Consider the following 23,589-nt stretch of genomic DNA (forward strand, 5'->3'; position numbering starts at 1 on the left):
ATTTCAGTTTAATAATAATAAAGAAAAACAGGTCTTAAGTGTTCATACATTTGGGTGTGTTTGTAGATTAGTGTGCTTAGGGTTGCAGTTTTGATTGAAGTAGTTAAGATTTTTTTTTTAAACATGGTATCAGAGCAGAGTAACTGAAATCTTCCAGGTCTATGAATGGTCATTGTTGCTACTTGTGAGAGGGACTTGCTAGATGATTTCAGTTAAATTTACTTTAGTGATAGAAGTAATCGAGACTTGCAAGAGATTGTAGGGTGTGATGTCATTATTGCTCTTGTGATTGGAGTGTTGATCTGCACCTGCAATAGGCTGCTGTTCTGATTTATTTAGTTCCAATGTGTCATAGTGTTGATGTGTTTTTTATGCACATGCGAACACAAAATAAAATACCAAGGTATCTTATCCTCTCTTGAACAAAGTTATTCGTATGCTAAAGATTTGCCTAAGGATCAATCGAAATAACTCCAAGGTTCTGGTATGTAGGGTCTCTACGTGTGGATAGGCTCTGTTGGTGTGATGTGATTATGCTGGATTCACAAGGGGACTTACATTCGATTGCCTGAATGCTTTGATATGCTGGAACTTGAGTCCTATCTACTAGCTAGGAGATTAAAAAAAGAGCAAAAGATTGAGGGTTCAGGAAGTCTACTCTTAGACCTAAAATGCAAGAAGATAGATGAATGACTAGGTGGAGTCCCACTAGGCTAGGTCTCACCATCAAACTGAACAATTCAACACCAGCTCATTGCAATCTTCTAAGGAACATTTTGGGTATGTTCAAATCATTACCATCAGACATTGATCACCATTCAAGTTAATGCATGAACAATAGACGCATAACAATTTGAAGTTAAGTTCATTCAATGCCAGTTGACCACGCAGGGTGCACTTACAATCAGTAAGAGGCTAGTGGTATGGACTAGGTGGATTCCACACGAGTGCATTCAACAATTTTCTCCATTCAATCTAATTATCTACCATCAAATTTGAAGATCCAATAAGAAACCATGCATATTGCAAGAAACAATACATTTCACCTTAACTTCAATGAAAATGGAGTTCATTTACAATTTAGGCAACAATTTCTTGCCTTCTCCTATTCTATTCTAATTGCTATTCTATTTGCTATTCTATTCTACTTACTATTAGCTATTCTAACCACTATTAACTAACTATTAACCTTCACAAATGAAGAGCCAGAGCTTTATATAGAGAGCTCTTTACATTTTAATGGCTTAGATTGTTTTAGAATGAATGGCTAGGATTTTAGGATGAAAACCCTAATTAGGGTTTTTTATAACAAACTCCTTTAGCCAATGATAAAATTACATTCAATGCTTGTAAACCGATAAGAAATCGGGGTAGGTACATCAGAGTTTGTGCCTTCATGTATAAGCGTGGTTCATTGAATCTGGACATGTTGATGTGGACTTTTTTGACTGGAGGAATAGTGGCTGGGATGCCACCTTGTCTGGTACTTGCTTAATCAAGGAATGTTGTATCTCTTGATATTCAATATGATGATGATGAGAAGCTAATTTTGATTAACTCTTCTGAAACTATCTGCTTCTTCAACGTACCCTTGCACTGACCTTGGTTGATCCTCTTCTATCCTTGATGTACTTGATGAATGATGTACCTCTCCTTGACTCTTTTGTGCTTGATGAGGCCTCTTCACGGTCAAGTCACTCCTTTGGTAGCTCACCTCGCCTTGAAGTATTTATAAGATCTTTCTTCTCTGTCATCTTGTGATTTCTCCATGTGATAGAATGAGGTCCTTGAGGATGGTTAGCTTCATTGCTTGCAACTGTTAAACACTTGAAGTCTTTAGCACTTTGAATCGTCTTTTATGCGCTTAAGGGGTCCCTTGAGGATGATGAAGCTTCCTAATGACGTCCTCCTTGTCTTTGTCTGTTCTTCCTTCTAGCCCGACCTTCTTGATCTACAAAGAAAACAAAAGATAATTAAGAATACATGATATATATTTTAACATGGCATTTCTTACCTTAAATCATCAACAAGAAGATATTTGAATCAATTTCCCTTGAAGCTAGGAGGAAAAGACACTTTTAGAAGAAATTCGCCTGTACCTTAGAGAGGGTCAGGAGCGAATTTGACATTTGTGTTCAAATTCATCAAGTTTACTCATTTCTACTAGCTCAAACCATGATTATAGGTCCTTAAGGCTTGGATGAGGTCATTCTTCCTTATGCAATGTTCTTGAACCAAGGATTCTACCCAAACTAGAGGTGAGATGTAGATTTTGAAAGAATTCGCTCCTGTACCTTTGGAAGGGTTAGGACCTATAATGAAATTCGTTCTGGACCCTCTGGAAGGGTCAGGAGCGAATTTGCTCCTTTAAGCTCAAATCCTTTACTTTCTCATCATTTTTCTTTACTTCAATTGTTTCCAAGGCATGATAACGTCCTAGTTGAGGTTCCAAGGCATGAAATTAGTCCATATTTGAAGCAAAACGGAGGGTCTTAGGAAAATTCGCTCTGGTACCCTTGAGAGGGTCAAGAGCGAATTTTGTCATTTAGCCTCAAATTCATCATTTCCTTTGCTTTAATTCACTTCTCAAGGCAAGCATACATCAACCCTCTCTCAACCATGCCATAGGAACAAAGATTTTGACCCCAAACAAGGAGTAAATAGGTGTTTAGGAAAATTGGCTCTGGACCCTTTGGAAGGGTCAGGAGCGAAATTCTTCCTTTGATGCCATTCATCTTCCATTCTTCATTACTTTGCGTTGAACTTAACTTTCCAACCCTCCTCTTATCATGATTATGCAACTCACCTCTATCTTAGCTTAAAACAAGGTGAAATAGGGAGTCCTTCTAAGGATTTCGCTCTAGACCCTTTGGAAGGGTCAGGAGCTTAGGTGAAATTCGCTCTAGACCCTTTGAGAGGTACAAGAGAGAAATTGGCTTTTCATGCTCAATTCATCCTTCATTTTACTTTTGTTTTGACCTTCGTCCATGCTAGAAAGGCATCCTAAGGGTTTTGTTACTCAAATTTGGAGTCAAAGAGCAACTATTGACAAGTTCGCTTGTATACCTTTGGAAGGTACATGACCTTAAAGAATTTCGCTTTGGACCCTTTGGAAGGGTTAGGACCCTCCAAGAAAATTCGCTCTGGACCCTTAGGAAGGACAAGACCTATAATGAAATTTTCGTGCTTGACCCTTTCCAAGGATAGGCCCTAAAATGGAATTTTCGCTCTAGACCCTTTGAGTGGTACACGACCCTCTAAGAAAATTCGCTCTGGACCCTTTGGAAGGGTCAAGAGCGAATTTGGCATTTATGTTCAAATTCCTAACATTTTCATCACTTCACTTTGTTGCAATTCTCTTCAAAGGCATGTATACATCAATCCTCTCTCAATCACGCCATAGGAACAAAGATTTTGGCCCAAACAAGGAGCAAAAAGGAAGATTTAAGGAAATTCGCTCTTGTCCCTTTGGAAGGGTCAGGAGCGAATTTGGCCATCTTGGTCAAATTCTTAACATTTTCATCATCCAATCTTGTTTGAATTCGCTCACAAGGCATAGATAGGTCACTCCTTCTTCAATTAGGGCTAAGAAGCAAGGGTAATGGTCTAAGCTAAGACCAAGGGAGGAGATCGAAGGAAATTTGCTCTGGACCCTTTGGAAGGGTCAGGAGGGGATTTAGCTCTAGGGCTCAAATTCTCGAATATACCTTAAGTCTTCAGGTTTAAGCTTCATGTCCTCGCTCTTCTACTTTGTTTAGAACGAAATCCTTTCAATGCTTTGGGTGAAAAAGGGGGTCTTTGAAGAATTTCGCTCCCGTACCCTGGGAGGGTCAGGAGCGAATTTGGAGGATTAGTCTTAGATATCATTCAAGCATTCATTCTTCACTCTCATTCACGTTGTCCTCACCTTAGATCAAATTAAGAAGTCACTTTTAGGGGTTCCCTTGCTCAAAATGCTTGATCAAAAACAAGTCTTGACAATTTCGCTCATGTACCTTAGGGAGGTACAAGGTCCTTTAGAAGTTTGCTCCTGTCCCTTTGGAAGGGTCAGGAGTGAATTTTGCTTCTTGAGCTCAAATTCTTCATGTTTTAATATTCAAACTTGTTTCAACTCATTCACAAGGCCTTAGCATTCTCACTCAAACCATGGGAAGAAGGTTCATGATCCAAACTGAGGGGCAAGAGAAGAGTAAGGAAATTCGCTCTTGTCCCTTTGGAAGGGTTAGGAGCGAATTTGAGGTTCTAGCTCAAATTCTTGACTGTCTCTCCAAATTTCCAAGTCTAAGTGTGTCTCAATTCGCTTTCAAAAGTGAATTCAAGTTGATCTTCCTCAAACCCAATCAAGACTCAACCCTAGAAACGAGTCCCAGGCCTAACCAAGGGGAGGCTTTCAAAAAAGGAAATCCAAATTCACTCGTCCTGTGCTACTCATTTTACTCACTTTAACCCAAAGAGACCATCTTATCCCAAAGAGCTCCCCAGAAATTCTCCAATGCAAAGTGTTGTTCACCAAAAGTGATAACCCAAGAACACCTGCAATCCTTCTATGAAATGGCCAATTTCAGTCTACAAAACACATCAGGGCTTGAACAACATAACATAGGACCCTATTTGATCCTCCCGCACTTCAGGTTCTGCTAGACCTAGGGGGGGACACCCTTTGATGCTTTGAATACAACAATTACAAACACATAACTGCATCAACTATAAGTAGATAGATCATTTCACAAGCTCACCAAATCTAGAAACACACTACAAATTGGCTAGATCTATATAAATCATAAATGAAAACAGAGCTTGGAATGAGAAGAACACACCCCTAAACATAAAGGGAAATAGATTTGTCTTTAATTTGATCTGCAAGACCAGTGCCTTGTTCATTGGGCAACAGAGTCACACACAGAACTGTAATTGTGTATCTTAGTCACAAATTAATTTTCCTTAAACAATATTCTTGCATTAACACCTTATATTAATACATTACTCAATTCCATTCACAGAATTATCAGATCCGGGACACATTCCATTATTCATGATTGAATATAGAGTTTAAAACCTTCATTGAAGGATACCTATAGACAATCACACAATCTCTTTGAAATTGACAAACTTCATCCTCCTTAAGAATTCATTTCATAATAATGGAAATACATACATAGAGACAATACTGTGGGAAATTTACTCATGCCTGACACAAGTAAGATCTGCAACTAGAAAACATCTGTCATCCTGCAATGTAGCCTCTATACCTTGAAAAGATCCATAGAATTGTACACATTTGGGTCAAGAATTTCAGAAAATGGAAGCCATGAAAACTGGAGCACTTCCTCCAAATTTCTGGAACCATTACAAAATGAGAAGAATTGGGAATAAGAAGGAGAGGGAAGAAAATCAAATCTGCAACTAAAATTGCCAAGTATCTCCTCTCTAACTGAATTTCACTCCCGTGGAAATTGCTCTCGAAATATCCCACATTTGTCAAAATTAACTGCCTGATCGGATTCCTCATTCTGAGAGCTTTCCGGCAATATATAACACTTCATATTTTGAGCAAAAATGAGACCCTGAGCGAATTAATCCTTTATGTGTGCACATCATTTAAATTTTTGAATTTTCGATATAGTCTACACTATATGATAAACTGATTTTAATTTTGATTTTTGCTTTGATTGTCCTCTGACACTTTGCCACGTGGCGGGACCTGATTGGTCGATGGGGTACACTGGGCGCCACCTCGGATGACACCTCATCACTCTGCCACGTGTCCGCTTGCTTGTCGGCCACCTCAGCGCCACCTACGTGCCACCGGACAACCACCTCACCGGGGCTCGCCTGCTGGACAACTGACTGGACCTGCCCCCTGTGCGCCACTTGGCGTTCGCCATTTCTCAATGCTAATTTGACGAGCATCTTCCTTTCGCGAAGTCGCGCGAGCCATTGGATCTTTCAAACTTGCAGGGTCTTTAACCATCTCAATTTTCGCATGTGCTTTTCGCTGTTTTGCAGACCTTAACCAGCGAGCAACTTTCCTTCGCGAAGCAGCGCGGATCGTTCGATCTCCCGAAACATGCACGATCTTTACCTCTTTTCGCTGTTTCGCGGACCTTAACAGGCGAGCAACTTTCCTTCACGAAGCAGTGCGGATCGTCCGATCTCTCGAAACATGCACAATCTTTACATCTTTTCGCTGTTTCACAAGGTTTAACTGGCGGGCATCTTCGGGCTCCGAAATCACGTGCTTCGTCGGATCCTCTGCAACCTGCTCACTGGTTAAGCCGACCCTTCTTTGCAAAATTTGTCTGTTTGCCTCGAGAAGCGTGCCTGCGTGGGGTCCACCTGGTCGTTGCTTAGTCACCTCCTTCGTCGCCTTGGGATCCGTGCCCGCGCGTGGGCCCACCTTGGGCGCCCAACGACACCATCCGTCAAAAGCCCAGAGGCTTTGACATTATAGATGTGTGTGTTCTTGGTTATAAACATTAAAAACCATCACTTTCCAGTGAATGTGGGATAATGTTGTTTGCCCAGAAACTGCATTTTGAAGCTTTCCTCCTGGGTTTTAATGGTGTTTTTTGAAACTTACATTGCTTGGAAGATTTAAAAAGTCTCTCCTCCACCTTCTACGCCATCTACATTTGCTTGAAGGTTTCTAATTTCTGTACATTAGCGTGAGAAGAAGTAGGCCCCAGACCATGCTACAACAGAGAGCTACTGGCTTTACACTTGCCATAGTGTGCATTCGCTGGGAGTTCAATCCATGCCCTTCCAACACCATGTAGAGAATCACGGCAAAGGGAGGAGAGTATACATATGCAAAATGCAGCTTGCTTGACAGATCACCTTGCAGTTTATGCTTCAATCCTTTAACTTCAACGCCTCTTTTCAAAGGTTTCACATGAGGGGATGCTATGGTATTCACACATCACAAAATGCACTTTGCATTGGGAGGATTTGAAATGCCTTTTAACAGATCATTGCATTTGTTAACAATTTAAAAAAAAGAATATGCCCACTCTGGCTCATACGGGATGAAAGGATGCTGGCAAATGTTGAATTTGGTCCACACTTGCCAATTGAATTTGGCTGAAGATTTAATGCCTTGCTCACCTTTCATGTTGCTGCTGCTCATTGTTTCTCCTCCTTCCACCTAGTAGAGGGATTCACCATGCCACGTGAGATTAGAGGGATGACTGGCAAAGGAAAAGAATGGCTGTGACATATTACTTGCTGGAGTTTTCTGCTGTCCAAAGCAAAAACCACGCTGGAGCTGCAATTTCATTTACATAAAAGTCTCTAAAACCCTTTTCAACACCTTCTACTTGCAATGTCATAGAAAATAAGGAGGAGCTGATGTTTGCATTTGCTTGAAATGTTTATTGCTTCTCTCCAGCTATCACATCCACCTTGGAGGTCCTCTGCAGCCCTTTCTGCATACCACGTGAAGCCTGGAGGGAGATGGGGGGAGGCACGTGAGGGAGGACAGACATCCAATTTACCAAATCTGCATTATATGAAGTTTAAAACGCCTCTCTCCATCCACCACGTCCCAGTTTGCAATTTGGAGTTTTGACATTGGCAATTTGTTTTGATAATTTCTGTAGCTACTTCAACTCACCACATGAGCATTGCTGAAGATGACTTTACAGCTGCCAATTTGCATTTGACAAAGATTTAAAACCTTCTCCTCTTCAAATGTCACACACGGCAGAGAGGAGATTGGAGGTTAAACTGCACTGGCAGAGAGTTTGATGGTCTTTACACAAGCTAATTGCATCTGCTTGAAAGATTTTAATGGCTACTAGACACCACATCATTTGCTCAAAATTTCTGTAAAGCTCACTGGAAAACCCACTTCAAAATGGCCCACTTAATAACCTCTTAGTTATATGTCCACAATAAACCCACATAATGAAACGAAAACACCTCATAATAAACCAATTTGCCAACAAAAATAAAATAGACCGAGCCGGAATTAATATGCCCCGCCATGAAATAAAACATTTCACCATAAAATTTAATGCGCGGGCACGAGCCAGGTCGGGCCCTGTTGTGACCATTTCACACATCACCCCATTTGCCAAATGGGGACCCCCTCTTTTTGCTCGTTTTTCGCTCGCCTTTCGCTTCGTTTTTTAGGGTTTTGTTAGTCGGTCAATTGTCTGGATTTAGGGTCAAGCCTTAGGGATTTAATTGTCGTCTTTTCAGGCCAGAATCCAGTCAGTTTTGAGAGCTTTTTGAGCCTCCTTTCGTAGGATGCAATTTTGAATGCAATGAATTCGCCAAAATGGTCTATTTTCAATTGGAAATTTTGAGTGCAGAGCTTAAATTTGTCTAAGTGTTGAAGATGAAATGTGAATTTTTGTCCAATTGAGTAATTTTGACTAAATTTTGAAGTTTTTTGATTTTTTGATCCCGGGCATTGGAAATGATTTGTTTTTGCCTCGTGAATTGGTTAAACTTGTGAAATCATGTTATTTTGGCCTGTAGGAGCAAAATCGCTCCTGTCCCTCAGTGAAGGACCGGAGCTCGTTTTCAAATATCTGTCCCTGCAGAGTCAAGATGAATTTCGAATTAAAAGTGATGAAGGAAGGCGTGATTTTTCCGTTGAATATAAATTGAAGAATTTCACGAACACGGAAATGCCTCAGGGAAGAAAATCGCTCCTGTCCCTCAGTGAAGGACCGGAGCTTAAAATCAAATATTGCTTTGTCCTTGCAGGATTTTAACGACTTGATGATTTGAAGAGGTCCAAGGAGATGTGTTCTACCAAATGAATATAACTTGAAGTGCCGTCGTGAAGAAGAATGACCCAAAATGCAAAAATCGCTCCTGTCCCTCAGTCAAGGACCAGGGCGAAATCCATTATAGCTTCCGTCCCTCTCCAAGGGACCAGAGCGAAATTCCTATAAGTGCCTAGATTTCAAAAGTTTGCCAAGTACCAAGCGGCTGAGAAGGATCGAGGGACTTTATTTTACACGATGAAAGTGATTGCAAGTTGGTCAAAACAAGGACAAGCTCAAAATGTTGAAGTTCGCTCCTGTCCCTCTCCAAGGGACCAGAGCGATATTGATTATATTGGTTAAATCTTTCCAAAACCTCGTTAAGTCAGGGTTATGCAAGATCATACAAGGTCAAAGGTGTCTTTCGATGATGATATACAAAGGTTTTTAACGTCAAAATGTTATCAATTGAGCCAAGGAGCCTATATTGCTCCTGTCCTTTGGACAAGGACCAAGGCGATTTTTATTAAAACACTCATGTTCCGTCAAAACCTAGACAAGGCAAGGGTAGGCAAGGTCAAGAACGCCATTTGGAAGGTGATGAACGAAGAACAAAGATCAAAAGTTTGCAAATTTGAGCCAGGACACAAGGATCGCTCCTGTCCCTCTCCAAGGGACCAGGGCGATATTGGTTAGAGCACTCTTTATCCTTTGAAGATCACGTCAAAGCAAGGTTGCATAAAGTTTAAAACATCATTTGGAAGGTGATATAAAGGAGGTGAACGTTAAGATGTTACCAATTTTAAGCTTGAAATGGAGAAAACACATGGGTCGCTCCTGTCCCTCTCCAAGGGACAAGGGTGATGATCCTTCCAAACGTCTAAATGCCTTATAGAAGTCAAGAAAAACAAGCGTGGAGTAAAGAAACAAGGTTATTGTTCGCCTTATGATGGAAATTGAAGATTGAAGATGCAAGATTAAGGAGAAACAATGAGGATCGCTCCTGTCCCTCTTCAAGGGACCAGGGCGATATTTGCTAAAGCACTTATCATCCTTCAAAGATCATGACAAAACAAACTTGCAAAGGGTTCAAAACGTTGTTTGAAGGATAATGAACGAGGAATTGATATCAAGAACGAAGAATCTCACATAAAAGAATAGGGATCGCTCCTGTCCCTCTCCAAGGGACCAGGGCGATAATGGTCATGAGATGCATTTATTCACACATGCAAGACACTCAAGCTCAAAGAACCCAACAAAAATATCGATTTGAACGTAAGGATGGAGACTTTGAACGTCGAAATTGCAAGAATCAAGACCCAGTTGATGGATCGCTCCTGTCCCTCAGTCAGGGACCAGGGCGATGAGGTTTGTATATTTCATTTTCAAATTTTGGCGCTCAAAACAAATATTTTTGAATTTATTTAAATGCTAAAAAATCGATGGATTGAAAATTTAATTAAAAATAGCATTTAAAATATAGCGCAAAATATTAATTAATTGTTTTGCCTTGTAAAAATCGATATTGTTAAATTAAAAAACGTTGGCAAATAATTAATTAATTATTTTAATAAGAAATTAAATGAAGCGCTTGGTATTTATTTGTTTTATGGAGGTCGGCCCTTGTATTTATTTAAAAATCGTTTAAATTGCCTTATTTAATTACCAAGTCGGCCCTAAGGTGAATATGAGGTGAGCGCTATAAAGGGAGGTGATGATTTCCATTTTTACATTATCATTTTATCATCTTCATTCAAGTGCGATTTGGAAGACAAAGGGAGAAGTGCGAAGTTGTGTTCAAGGTGGTGCGAATTTCATTTCAAGTTAGGAGGTGCGAATTTATATCCAAAGGAAGGCGCAAATATTATCCAAGGAGGTTCGAACTTGTCAAAGGCATTGAAGATCACATCAAGGACATACCAAAGGTGGCGAAATTGCTATTTTGAAGAAAAGATCACGTTGAAGGCCATCTAACGTCATTTTTGCCTAGGCGATTTTATTCATTTGCATTCTAGAGTTAGCTCTCAAATAAGGTATGGCGATTTGGTTTTATTGTTTTAAGTTTTAAATCGTCATAGCTTAAATTTTGAATTTTGAATTTTGAATTCCTAGCTCGATCTTTTTTAGGAAATGATAACTCTAAGACTTATCATGAAGTTTCCTAAAATATTCTTTAATCTATGTTATATATATTGCAAGATCTAGTTTCTCATTATGAAATGTTGTGTAGGTATGGCAACCCCGAAGGCGGGAGCATCCACCAGTCGTTCAGCTCTCATGAAGGAAGATCAGAAGACCGAAGAAGTGGAGACTAAGATCGTGTCGAAGTGGAGCAACATTGGAGATACTAACTTGGGTAACTTCAGCACGAGGAAGTTTCGAGAGGTCCCTTACATTGGCAAGCCATCACCTGTCGCCCGGAGAATAATCGAGAGTGGCATCATTAAGGCGGCCGGCTTTCCTCCAGCTGTTCAGTGCCATGAGTTGATGATAGAGTGTGCTCGTCACTATGATCCACAGTCCAGAACGATCGTGTCCAATGAGGGAAACACTTTGGCGTACCTTTCAGAGGAAGCTATAAGTGAAGCTTTCCATCTTCCAGAGCACAGGGACATGATATACAAGAGCATAGAAGGAGCCAGGTCAATGTACGAAGATGATCCAGATGCTTGTCTAAGCATTATCAATAAGAACTGGTTACTTAAGAGCCGTCCCCGTCTGAGCAAGATCCCGAACACACCGCACAGGATTGATTTCCAGGAGGAGTATAGAGATTTGATTACAATGCTCAACCGAGTTACAGGAGCCCCTCACGCCTTCTACTTTGAGAAGTGGATGTTCTACTTCATCCAGGTGATTGTTCAGGGAAAGGGTACGATACATTGGGCTAGGATGATTAGCCATTGCTTAGACGTACAGTTGAGGAGACTCAAGGCTACCAAGTCCTTCCACATGAGTTCATACGTCATCTATGCCTTGATCAGGAGTTTTGAGTACGCAGGACTACCTCACAGAGGAGTGATTGGAAGAGGACCCGGCGAGGTCAGAGCTTGTGATTCCTATGCCTACTTGCATCATCCGCCAGGAAGCAACTACAAGCTAGTTAATGATATCTTCACGATGAACATCACAAGGACGTTGCAAGGTGGGATTCACAACAGATTATCTCAGGATGCACAGGAATTAATCAAGCGGTACGGTGCTTGGTTTATTCAGTTTCCGAAGTTCACTTATATTAGAGTGCATGGATGTCCTTTACCTCCATACATGTTGCCGAGATATCCGACAGACAGAATTGTGTTACTTGAAGTAACAAGACAGTTGGCAGCATATGCGAAGGCATTCAGACACAGACATGGGAATGGAGTTCCAGTACCTATCATTTTGGGCAATTCAGTTGAGGTATGTCCTAATGCTTTAGCCATGGATGACGCAGAGGAGGAGTTAGCCTTGTATTCTTTTTCATCTTTTGCTTTGAGAGAAAGCTTTGATCCACATGGACATTTAGAGGAGACAGTCGGTAGGAAATTTAAGCATGAGTACCAAATTGAAGATTTTATGATGAATCTCTTAGATGATCTTGAAGTGAAACGAAAAATGCATTCTAGATTGCCTTTGGATTTCATCAGGAAGTGCAGGATTTACAGAGTGGCCGACCAAGCACAGGACAGTGGCAGACATATCCAGTCATCCTATGATCGAGAAAGCAAATCAATAAGGTTAGATTGGAATGAGTCCGAGGTCGTGGATTTAGATGCTTTAATGGCTCCAGTCTTGTCTTGTACTCGCAGATGGGTTGACGTACAGCATCAGAAGTTGAGAGAACAAGGTATAGCTATGACTTTCACTTTGGAAGAGAAACCAGCCGAAGGTGGAGCTAGTGTGAGTGAAGGCAATCCTAATCCTAGAAATTCAGGTGAAGGTAACCTTCGATGTGCCAGTGAGGGCAATCTCCATCCAAGAGGTTCGAAGAGGAAAGAGAGACCTGGAAAGAGAGAATCTTCCAAGAAGAAACAAGAGGCCAACCGAGATCGTTCATCCGGCACATCTTCTCAACAGGAGAAAAGGACACTTCAAGTGGAAGAATCCATGGAGTCGATGGTACAGAACGACAGGCAGGAGGAAGGACAGGCACAGCAAGGGTCACCAGATGGATCTCTCCAAGATTATGAGTTTGATGAAGATAAAGAAGACAATGAAATGACATCTCCTCCCAGACAAGAGGAAATAGTGCATAAAGAAATTCAAGTTCAAGAGACAAGATCGGCTATCCCAGATTGGTTGAAGGAAAGATTAACCAAGGTGATCGTAGTAGAGGACGAGGACAATGCAATTGATTTAGAGAGCCTTGTTGGACGTTCTCACGAAGTAACAGAGAAGAGAAAGGCTACCAAGATGTCCAAGATGATTCGAGATGAGACTGGATTCAGAAAATTGCAGATAGCTACACTGGCAGTAGACAAATATGGAGGTGAGATCCTAGCAGAGGAATATGATATACAGACTTTTGAGCTAGGACCATCCACAGTAGAGCAGACGTTGGATGATGCCACCGATTCATTTGAGGCATTAAAAGACAAGCTTAGAGAAGAAATGGAGAAGAATAGAAAGCTTGAGAGAGAGGTCGGTGCATGGAGGACATATTTCAGTCACATCAATGAACCTTTGGGACGTCAGGATCCAGCTAGATCACCAGTGCAGGCACTTCCACTTCAATCAATCAATGAGGCAGAAAGATTTAGGAATATGGTCCAGCGTACAAGTACTTGGATGGATAAATCTCATACAGTGGCCATAGAGTTTGTAACAAGGATGATGAAGATTATTCATCAAGCTATCCAGGTTCTTGAGATAATCCACAATTTGATGATAACAGTAGCCGCATTTGTCCATACCAAAGATGTTATCATTCCTGTCTTGAAAGTAATTAGACACACATCAAGGAAGGTCTTAGCGCAAGAAAAGATCATGGATGGAGGACCTCACAGTTTGCTTCAGTGGTCAACCTTACTCCATATGAAGAGTGTTCTCTTCGAGGACATCAGTACTAAATGTAGCCAAGTTGAGGAGGTGATCATTCCTATCCAGGACAGAGTATTTGAGGTACTTTGTACCATTCTTGGCAGAAGGATCGAGGTCGAGACAGATGTGGATATGCAGGAATTAGAGGATAGAATCAAGGTCATCTTTTGCAAGGACGCTAATGTTACAGATGAACAATATGATCAGATGTTTGCCACCATGCTCCTGATTGAAAGAACAAAGGAACTTGAATCTTCATGGGACGCAGCTCTTCTAGATGCATTCGATCAAGTCATCCATTTGGAAGAAAGTATGAAGAATCTTCCCGAGATTCCAATTGCAGAGATCGAAGGAATCGTATCAAGATTCATTGCATATGCTAAAAAAGAGAATTGGAAAGGGAATAAGATTCTAGATGAGAGGTTGTTATAGATGACATGGCATCTTATTTGTCATTGGTTTATGTCTCCTAGGTTTTTGTGCCAAATTTAATATTTGGCTATGCATTTAATATTGTTCAGTAAAAAGGAGGCCATTTGTAACAAACCCTAATTAGGGTTTAGGTGTCATGATCTTGACCGTTGATCTACTTTCAATCTGGACCATTCATTGTAATTGAGGATGCTATTTATACCCTCATTTTTCATTTCATTTGTAACTAGAGTAATAGAGAATAGAGATAGTTGAGAGATTAGAGAGATTAAAATTAGAAGCAATTTTACTTTTGTAGCAAGATTGAGTTTGAGGAGAGGAATTCAAGCAATTGTTGTACATGATGACTTTGAAATCAATGAAATATTGAAGTTATGGTGTTTTGTTGCAACTTTCTTGGTTATCTTCATGGTTGTTAAATTTACTTGAATCATGCTCAATCAAAGTAGTGTGTTAATTTGAAGGACATAGTGTGAGACTTGATCTTTGGTAGGATTCGTAATCCAAACCACTAGCTTCTTGCTGATTGTAGGAACGCCTTGTGTGGTCGACTGGAGAATACCTGAATTACTTAACCTTCAATCATCATTGTATTTTGGATATGTACCTTCGTGGTAGTGTCTTTGATCTTTGATGCGTTGAAAATCATTTTGTTACCTTAGAAGATTGCATCAATTTCAATTGAGTTGTTATCTTATGGCAAAATTGAAGTTGGTTGAATCTTGCCAAGTCTTGTTCACACGAAGTCATTCTTAGGGTTAGACTAGATTAAACTTCTTTCAAAACCCTATCCCTTTTGTTATTTTTTGAAAAGCTTCTTAGTTTAGTAAGATTTCGGAATTTCGGAGTGTAAGATCCCCTTGAGGACACAGCAAATCACATCATACCAACTGGTGCTTATCCACACGTAGAGACCCTACTAACCAGAACATTGGAGTCATCCTAATTGATCCTTCATGCGAATCTTCAGCAGTTAGAGACTTTTTTTCAAGAGAGGATAAGATGCCTTAAGGTATTTTATTCTGTGTATGATGGTGTACAAAATACACGTCAACAGGCCCCAAAGTGGGTCCGACTAAATTTTTTTTCGCTTTCATGCAACTGACCTTTGAAAAGCCTCACGGACCTCAAACATACCTCTGGAAACGATCGGCATCGTTTTCGGATCATTAAACTGAGTTTCACGACTTTCAGGCAATTATGCCACATCTTCACATTTAATCGCGAAGACGTAATTTTCAAAGTGATCAAAACACCTTTTTGGACCTCGCCATCTGATAGGCGTGTACTCTGATATACAAGGATGAACTCTACCAAACGGTTTTTCAAGACGAGTCCCGAGCAAAGAAATATTAATTGGCAAAAATGACCAACTGGCTTTGTCGACACTGCGGACCTGACGAAGTCAATGTTCTGGCAACACATGACGCCTTTCTCAAAAATACCAAACGACCTCCGTAGACCCTCAAATTTGAAACACAGGTACCTTGAAGTACATACTAAAACTTGGAAATCTCAATTCGATCACAAGATTGACAGGATGCAAATGGCGCGCTCACAAAAATGGCTACATTAACTGATATAGCACTAAAAGTACGGATAACTGAAAACGATGGCTAAATGAACCCTTTTGAAAACCAATCAAACGGATTGACAGAGGCTTAAAATTTGAAACGTAGCTCATCATTTATACCAGTAATAACCCGGAGCAAACATTATGTCATAACACTTACTGAGGAAACTTTTACACTTGTGCAAAACAGGGCTCCGACTAGTTGTCGAAACAGGGACTTGCCAAAACACACAAATTGCAAATGGATTGATCTTCAAAAACTGAGCAAATGGATTCGTTAAGACTTGAAACTTTGCAGGCTAACTCACATTTATGCATAGAATTGAATCCACTTTGAATTTCTTCATGACAATCAATAGGGAAAAAGATACAAACACCCAAAGTAGGCTACTCAATAGAATCTGCATTTGTGCCTAAAATGCACTTCCAGCTCACCCCTCGAAATGGGTATCTCATAAACTTATCCAAATTGAATTCTGAAAGTTGCACATCACTGAATAGGCCAAATGAAAGGTGTAGGAGATGTCTTTCGAGCCTTACCCTCCGAAAATCAACCGGCTCCATTTTGACCTCTTCTCGCAAGCTGGGCATTCAAACTGACTCATTTAGGTACTTTTTTGACATGCAGAGCAAAATTTTGAAATGGGCCTCTAAAATTGACTCAATTTTAATGAGTCCCAACACAAAGATCAATAACCAAGACCTAAAAGGCTAAACTAAGAAAACTAACCTAGAAAGCTAAAAAGTAGGGGTCCCCATTTTCAATGGGGCGATGTGTGAATACATCACAACACACAGTAGTTGCAAAGATGACTAACCTTGGTCTCAGAGAGTATGATTTCCTAGAAGGCACTTTCAACTTTACACTTGGAACTGCAAATTTTAGATGCTACTAGAAGAAGCTGATTTTTGGGTGTATGTGGACACCTATATTTAAGATGATGTTGAAGAACAAGCTCAGTGCTACATGTATGAGTAACACAAACACAATAATCACCTACCTAATGAATATCATAAAACTTTGTGATCAACATGTTGCAATTGGAGTAAAGCTGAGGATGAAGAATTGGTGTCCATAGCCTTAAATGGGTTCAATTCATCTTGGGATCTGTTTGTTTGGGGTGTCAGTGCTCATGAAAAATTTTCCACTTTGAGAAGTTTTGGGATGATTTTATCTCAGAAAAAACTAGACTTGAATCTACTCTAGTGAGAATAGATGATAGTTAGAACCAAGTCATCATCAAGAAGACGAGGAAAGTTGGCAAGAAACTACTTGGGAATGGTTAGAAAGGAGAGAAGGACGCATAGTCTTCTCAATAGGGGAAGAATAACTTTAAAAATATCAAGACTGACTTGAAAAGAAAAGAAGTGCAATTAACAACACAAGTAGTTTGTAAGTAGTGCAAAAGCTTCATCAGTAAACAAGCTTTCATCAAGGCTTGAGACAACTTCTCCATGGGTGTCATGCTTATCCACCATCACCATTTCTAATGTAGAGTGATATGTATATAGTAGCATCAAGACAATTGACCTTAATTAAGTAGGTTCATAACACCCCAGCAAGTGGGTTCTTTACAACTCAAAGGTTTTAACTGGGAAATACTACAGCATTAATAATACATGTATTTCATAGTAAAAATTCTGAGCTTAGTAGAAAAATTTGCAATTCTTAGGGCTTAAAGAAACAATATCCATCAAGGTCTTCACTTTAATTTGAGCAAGCTAATGGGGGATACTTACCACCCTATTGTAGGGCATCGTCAAGCTCAAAATTTTTGTATGGCTGTAGCCAACCCCTAACTCTAAGCCAAGATACAACATTAAAACCAAGAATATATGCTTATTTTTGCATAAAATTCTTAAGGCTAACAGCAAGTAACAAACAAAACCTTGACTGCTCACAGCGAATCAATTCAATGCTTCATGCGAGGGGGAGCTGAGGGGAAATGTAACTTCATGGGAAGCACGGAATGGGTCTGCAACCCTGTTTAACAAAAATCAGAATTTCCAACTCAGCCTTGTCAGAAATCCTATTTCAGAAATCTTAAACACGATTTCACAACCCTGTTAATTCCAGCCTGAATGCAAATTACACTACAACAACAATCCTACTCATTCCTTCAATTTCCAGCAAACTGGTACACAAAATGATGCCTCCTATGATAGGTTTATGCACCTAACCCCATACATGGCTTGCCCTAAACTAAGTGAGAAAGATATGAAGATGGAGTGAGTTCAACTCACTCAAAGTCTCACCTTTGAGCACTTACACTTACATAACCCAAAACATGATAACATTGTAACAACGTCAATTTTCAGCAACAAGGCTTTCACATAAATAACACCAGAAATCTCAATACAAGAGAAAATACTACATCTAGTTTTGTTTCTTATTCTAAAACACAAAAATTAGACATGTACATAAATGAATAGGGAGGCCTACCTCACAAGAATGCTTCCAAAATGAGATGGCTCTTTCTCTTCTCTCAACTCACTTTTTCCAAGAAATCACGATTTTTTGCAATATGCATGCAGTCCAAAGCTCTCAAGCTCTCTCCTCATTCCTTACCCAAAAATGTAAGGTAAAAATATTGAAAAATGAGGAAAATTCCCCATTTATCCTTTAGCCATTCCTCAAGGTTACAACCTTTTAAATTCGTGTTGGAAGTTATAGTCATGACCTTATGTCGCCTCTTGCTTAAACATTTTCTACCACGTACATCAAAGTCGTATTCGCATAAGAAATCTATCTAATGCCACTAATAGATATGTTTAGATTGAGCTACTGAAAATATAATGGTGTCTCACATATGTTGCCACATTTTCTATCACAACTTGGCCAACATTCTCCATGCTTGCCCATTACCACCTCATCCAACATGTTGCCTAGTGTAAACATCTCTGATATCAATAGAGGCACCAATTGACTTTAGGGACACCAATTGTTTACTTGAATCCATAAGGAAGTAAGTTATTGTGTGGCTCATGCCATTTGTCCACCCATCAAACAAAATGGTGTAGCCCTTTTTGTGCCAAATTCTTTTGTTCTTCAACTAAGACCCTTGCCTTTGTCATAGCATCCTCCAATAAGGGCCCACTCAAATCATAGGGGATTAGTACCTTGAACCCTTTTCCTGCTATAGTTAGTGTATTGACCAATGGATATCAATAGGTTTTCTTTGCAATGCCAAATGGTATGTTGTTGTAGTACCCAAAATGGGCACATGCAAATTTCATCTGATTATGCTTCTCTTGGTTCCCTGCAGTACCTTTGGCAAAGACTGCAAATAAGGAGTGTTACGTGGGGCAAGGAACCCTTTGTGATGTCCCCTTCCTAAGTTGCCCTAGAATTTGCCCTAAATCACAATTGCAACAAATTAGGTTAGGGTTACATCTTACCGAATAAATATTTCTTCAATTATGTGATCTTGAATTTGAATCTTGCAACCACATGTACCTACTTTCCCCAACCATATCTCGTCTCCTTACAGATAGTTGCCATCTTGTCGAGTCGAGCGGAGGTTGTAAGGGGGTTCCTTGACTCTGTAAGTGCCCGTCCTAGGCCACTATGGTCTTTCTAGGATGGCCTACTTACAAGCCCACTTGTCACCCTCCTCTTACACCTCAAGCCCTCTCCGGCAAGATGGATTTCAGACAGTATGCATATTTATTTACTACCATAGAGGCATACACTTGAGCATTAATCTTACTAAGCATCAGCTGCATATAAAGATACACACATATAAGGAATTAACTAATATATGTGAGTATTATTTATACTAAGATATTGGATGTAATGGTTAGATTGAAATCTCTCAACTGCTATTTATTGATTGACTGAGTGACCTTGTCTGATCTGATGTCAACTGCTGGATTCGATGCAATTGTTGCAGTCTAAGTGATGCTGGAAGTTCGATCTGCCTTGTGATTTGATTGATTGCAGATCTGCTGATATCGATACCGATGTTTCTGAAGATGTGTTTCTGGATGATTACTGATGGCCCTTCTTGGAAGCTGATCTTGTCCTGATGTTTCTGAAGATGTGTTCTGGATGATTCCTGATGGCCCTTCTTGGACGCTGATCTTGTCCTTTATACCTTCGCACATGTCGAAGAGGCATGTCTTTTCCAAAGGGAACAACTTGCAACAGATGTTTTCATGCCCTTTGACTCTTCACTAATTGCACCACGTAACAAATCCTTATCGAACTTGTTAATACTTCATTCATTAAGTGTTAGACTTGTGGTTTATCGCTGGTATGAAGCTTGCATCAAGTCAACTTCCCTTATGCTGCTCCTGTTCCTCTTGTGACAATGGAATATTCATATTAAGGTTTGTCATGTTTTATCTATCTGAGTTCCTCTGTTCGCATGGCTTCTAGAGTGGACGCGATTTGCAACTTTCACTCGCAGTTTCTTGTATCATCAGCAGCTCTTCCTTTGGCATTGGCGGAAGGTATTCTATCAGTTTGTGGAGGGAAGCAATTGCAATATGTATTTCCGGTTGAGAGAAAAACGTGAGTGATTCTTGGTGCATGAGTTTCATGAATAGAGGACTCATTTGGAGTCTGTTGTTCTCCCCTGACTAAACATGGCTGCGAGCTAAACCATTGTTTTGTTTGATTATAAAACGTTTTATGATCACTGAAATTGTGAAGTCTTACGGGTGTAAGACAATTTTATGCTTTGGTCTTTGCTGTTCTTTTGATGTTCGGTCGGGATTATGACGCCCTTGTGGTTGTGATTAGGAGTGTGCTGATTGGCAGGAGCTTATGTAGTCAAGAGCTACATAGTTTGGTACCAATTTCACCACATTCTATATTATTGGTTTACTAGTATAATAATATTTCTTAAGTAGATGTTTATGAGCTTCAGATGGTGGTCTTCTTAGTCAAGGAAGGTTGAAGAGGAAAGAGTTGTGAAGACTGTTTTTGATGATCTGTTTGCCAACCACATGGATGAGGTCCACAAGGTAACTTCAAGCATTTTTCTAACTTACAAAGTAATCACTTTTTTTTTCATAATAACAGGTTATTCATTTTTTAATTTTTTTAATTTTTTGTTTATTTTCTATATTATTTTGTTTTCACTGTTAGAATCTTTGGTTAAGGTTCTAGGGTTGGTGGATTGGGAGAAATATCCCATCGGTTATCCATAGAAGGCCATTGCTAAGGCCAAGGAGGCCATCCAGTATCAGTATGGGTCAAATAGAAAAAGATTTGAAGCCATTTGGCTTATTATTGATTTTAAGTAGTACAAACAAATCATACAGACCAGGTATATAGAAATACATACATGCTTACTACTTCAATCCAACGTTTTTCTTCTCCAATTCCTTCAGGACTGATGGGGAGGTTATGTATGGCGTCAACACGTGAGAGATGATGGTCCTTCTGAAGGCTTTAGAAACATGATTTTGGACAAGTTGTAGATTAATAAGGCCATAGAGGGGAGGTCATTTTCATCACATCTATGCATTCAAGAAGAATGATTTTGCAACTAGGTTAAAAATAAAATCTTAACTAGAAGTTAAATTTAAATTTTATTTTTTCTTTAATTTTATTAAACTACAATATTATAAATGTTGTTCTTGTCGCTTTGTGGTGTAAAGGTTATGGTGCAAAAAAATCTTTATTTTGAAACCCACAACATTTGCATTTTTTCCCAACATTCTAGCACCTCCAGGTGGGAATGCAATTGGAGTTTATTTAAAGCCATTCACAAGAAGCAGCACAACAGGTTGATTCAAAAGTGCTTAAAGAAAATTGTTTTTCTGTGGAACACGAGACACATGAAGTGGTTGAACTAGATGACAGATCCATATTCAGATTGGATTGCTGATGATGTGAAACCTATGTATTCTGTGCATGAGATCATTAATTTTGGGAGGGAGGCAGCAGAGTAGGCAACAAATGTAGTGGCATATGAGGAGACAAAAAGGGAGGTGATAGAAGGGGCTACATTGGATAAATGTTATATGCTTAAGGATGATATTATTCCTTGTTAAGAATCATTATGATTCAGTTTGAGGGCACCCACATGCCCTATTAAAATTTTAATGGGAGGATTTTTTCGCAAAATATTATTATGGACTTTTAAGTATAATCATATGACCCTTTGATGTGCATTGATTTTTGTTTTTGATCAAGAAATGAAGGAAAAACTGCTTATGAGTTCCTTAAATTCAGTTTTATGCATATTGATATTTTTAAAGATTGTTTTAGAAATTTATGTGTTTCTTAATGTTTGGAAATTTTAGGCCCGTTGAGATTTTGCTGAGTCCTAGTTTGAACATACGAGTAGCTGCAAGAAAGATGCCTTTGCTGATCATGCGATTCATCTTGTTCTTAGTGAAGTTCATAGTTCTTGTATGCGTTATATATAAATCTTCTGGTTTTATAAAGATCAATTCTGTCTGTAACAGGTATAGCCTTCTAGTTCATCACAGTCCTGAAGAACTTAAAGCATTTGGTATGACAGATGAAATGTTGGTTGACCAAAGCTGGTATGGTTTGGGAATTATCCTTAATTATAGGCCTTGCAGTAAATTTTATAGAAATCCCTGACTAGAAGATATCTTGATTGTTTTAGGCTAGGAGATGACTCTAACTGCATACAGTAGCTTTTTGATTAATTAAGATTGATTTGATGGCTGACTCATTTTGAATGTGAAATGGATGATCATCAGGCAAAAAACTGCACGGCCTGGTGAACTAAACTATGACTGGATGACATCAGGACCCTCTTTTTTTACTCATTTTGATGAAAATTGTTGTGGAGGGGACTCTTGCCGAGTACCTCCTGATATTTCTCAGGTTCATACAGATCACAGCAGCAGCAATCCAGAGCAGCAACAATTTGGCCCAAATAAACACATGTTCAATAATTCTGAAAAATTAACGTAGTCATAATGACAAAAATATCTGATTGAGACCATGAAAACATACCAGTGCCGAATCTGTACAGGAAAAAGGTGACAGTGATAAAGCTCCATTGTTAGGTTTTTTGTGCGCTATCTAATTAATCGGGGGCATTTATACTATATTGCCCTGTATGAACCTCGCAAGTTTTATCCTAATGCAGCTTATCAAAATCAGTGATTATAAAGAAAGCCAAAAATCAATCAAGGGTGTTCTTGGTCTTTTAATATTTTTCCATTGAAGCTGGTGAATGGCATTTAACAATTTCCTAAGGTGACCAACCAGAGAGCCGAGTCAATTGAAACCATTTCTGATCCTACAATATTTTCTCAAGGTAGGCACTATAGACACCTTGAAGATATGCTTAAGTTTGAAATTGTTAGCACTTCATGCAAAATAGTTTAGTTGGCTTTAGTTCAGTTTTTTAATGTTAATTTAATTTAACTCAGCAATTGCTTGTATCGCTTAACTAGTCTATACAAAAATTTGACCAATCTTTGCAAAGCCAAATTGGAACAGTTGAGTAAATGTAAATTTTTGTATAAGCTCTGTCTCATTTGATGATATTCTACAGTTATAAAGTAACAGGAATACTGTTGAGGTCCAATTGAAGCTATTTCTAATCCTACAATGTTTTTCTCATGAGAGTTGCTGATGCCTCTAAATATAATTATTCAAGTAATTGAAGTTTCAAATTGTTTGCATGTACGCCAGTCTAAAAGTTTCCAGAAATTATACTCAGAAATTGCTTGTATATCACTTTGACTAGTCTAAAAAAGAGTGTCAAATTGGCATAGTTGAGTAAACGTGAATTTCCTGTAAGCGTTGTCTCTCTTTCGGTGTTTTTTTTCAGTAATGAACTCACAGCAATACTGTTAGAGGTCCAATTGCAAGTACAGACATCAACATTGTTTCTTGGTTCCTCC

The 23,589-nt window shown here is 39.3% G+C and overlaps 1 protein-coding gene across 2 annotated transcripts in view; it reads left to right on the forward strand.

The window, feature by feature from the left end:
* LOC131043581 (phosphoglycerate mutase-like protein AT74H) overlaps positions 1-23,279 on the forward strand; it is a 107,824-nt gene extending 84,545 nt beyond the window's left edge. For both annotated transcript variants that reach the window (XM_057976810.2, XM_057976811.2), the window contains 2 exons: positions 22,168-22,248; positions 22,432-23,279. In XM_057976810.2, coding sequence (XP_057832793.2) covers positions 22,168-22,248; positions 22,432-22,648 — 298 coding nt within the window. In that variant the 3' untranslated portion in view covers positions 22,649-23,279. The remainder of the gene's footprint in view (positions 1-22,167; positions 22,249-22,431) is intronic.
* The last annotated feature ends 310 nt before the right edge of the window (positions 23,280-23,589 follow it).

This window comes from Cryptomeria japonica, chromosome 1, assembly GCF_030272615.1.
Source record: "Cryptomeria japonica chromosome 1, Sugi_1.0, whole genome shotgun sequence".
Taxonomy (NCBI): Eukaryota; Viridiplantae; Streptophyta; class Pinopsida; order Cupressales; family Cupressaceae; genus Cryptomeria; species Cryptomeria japonica.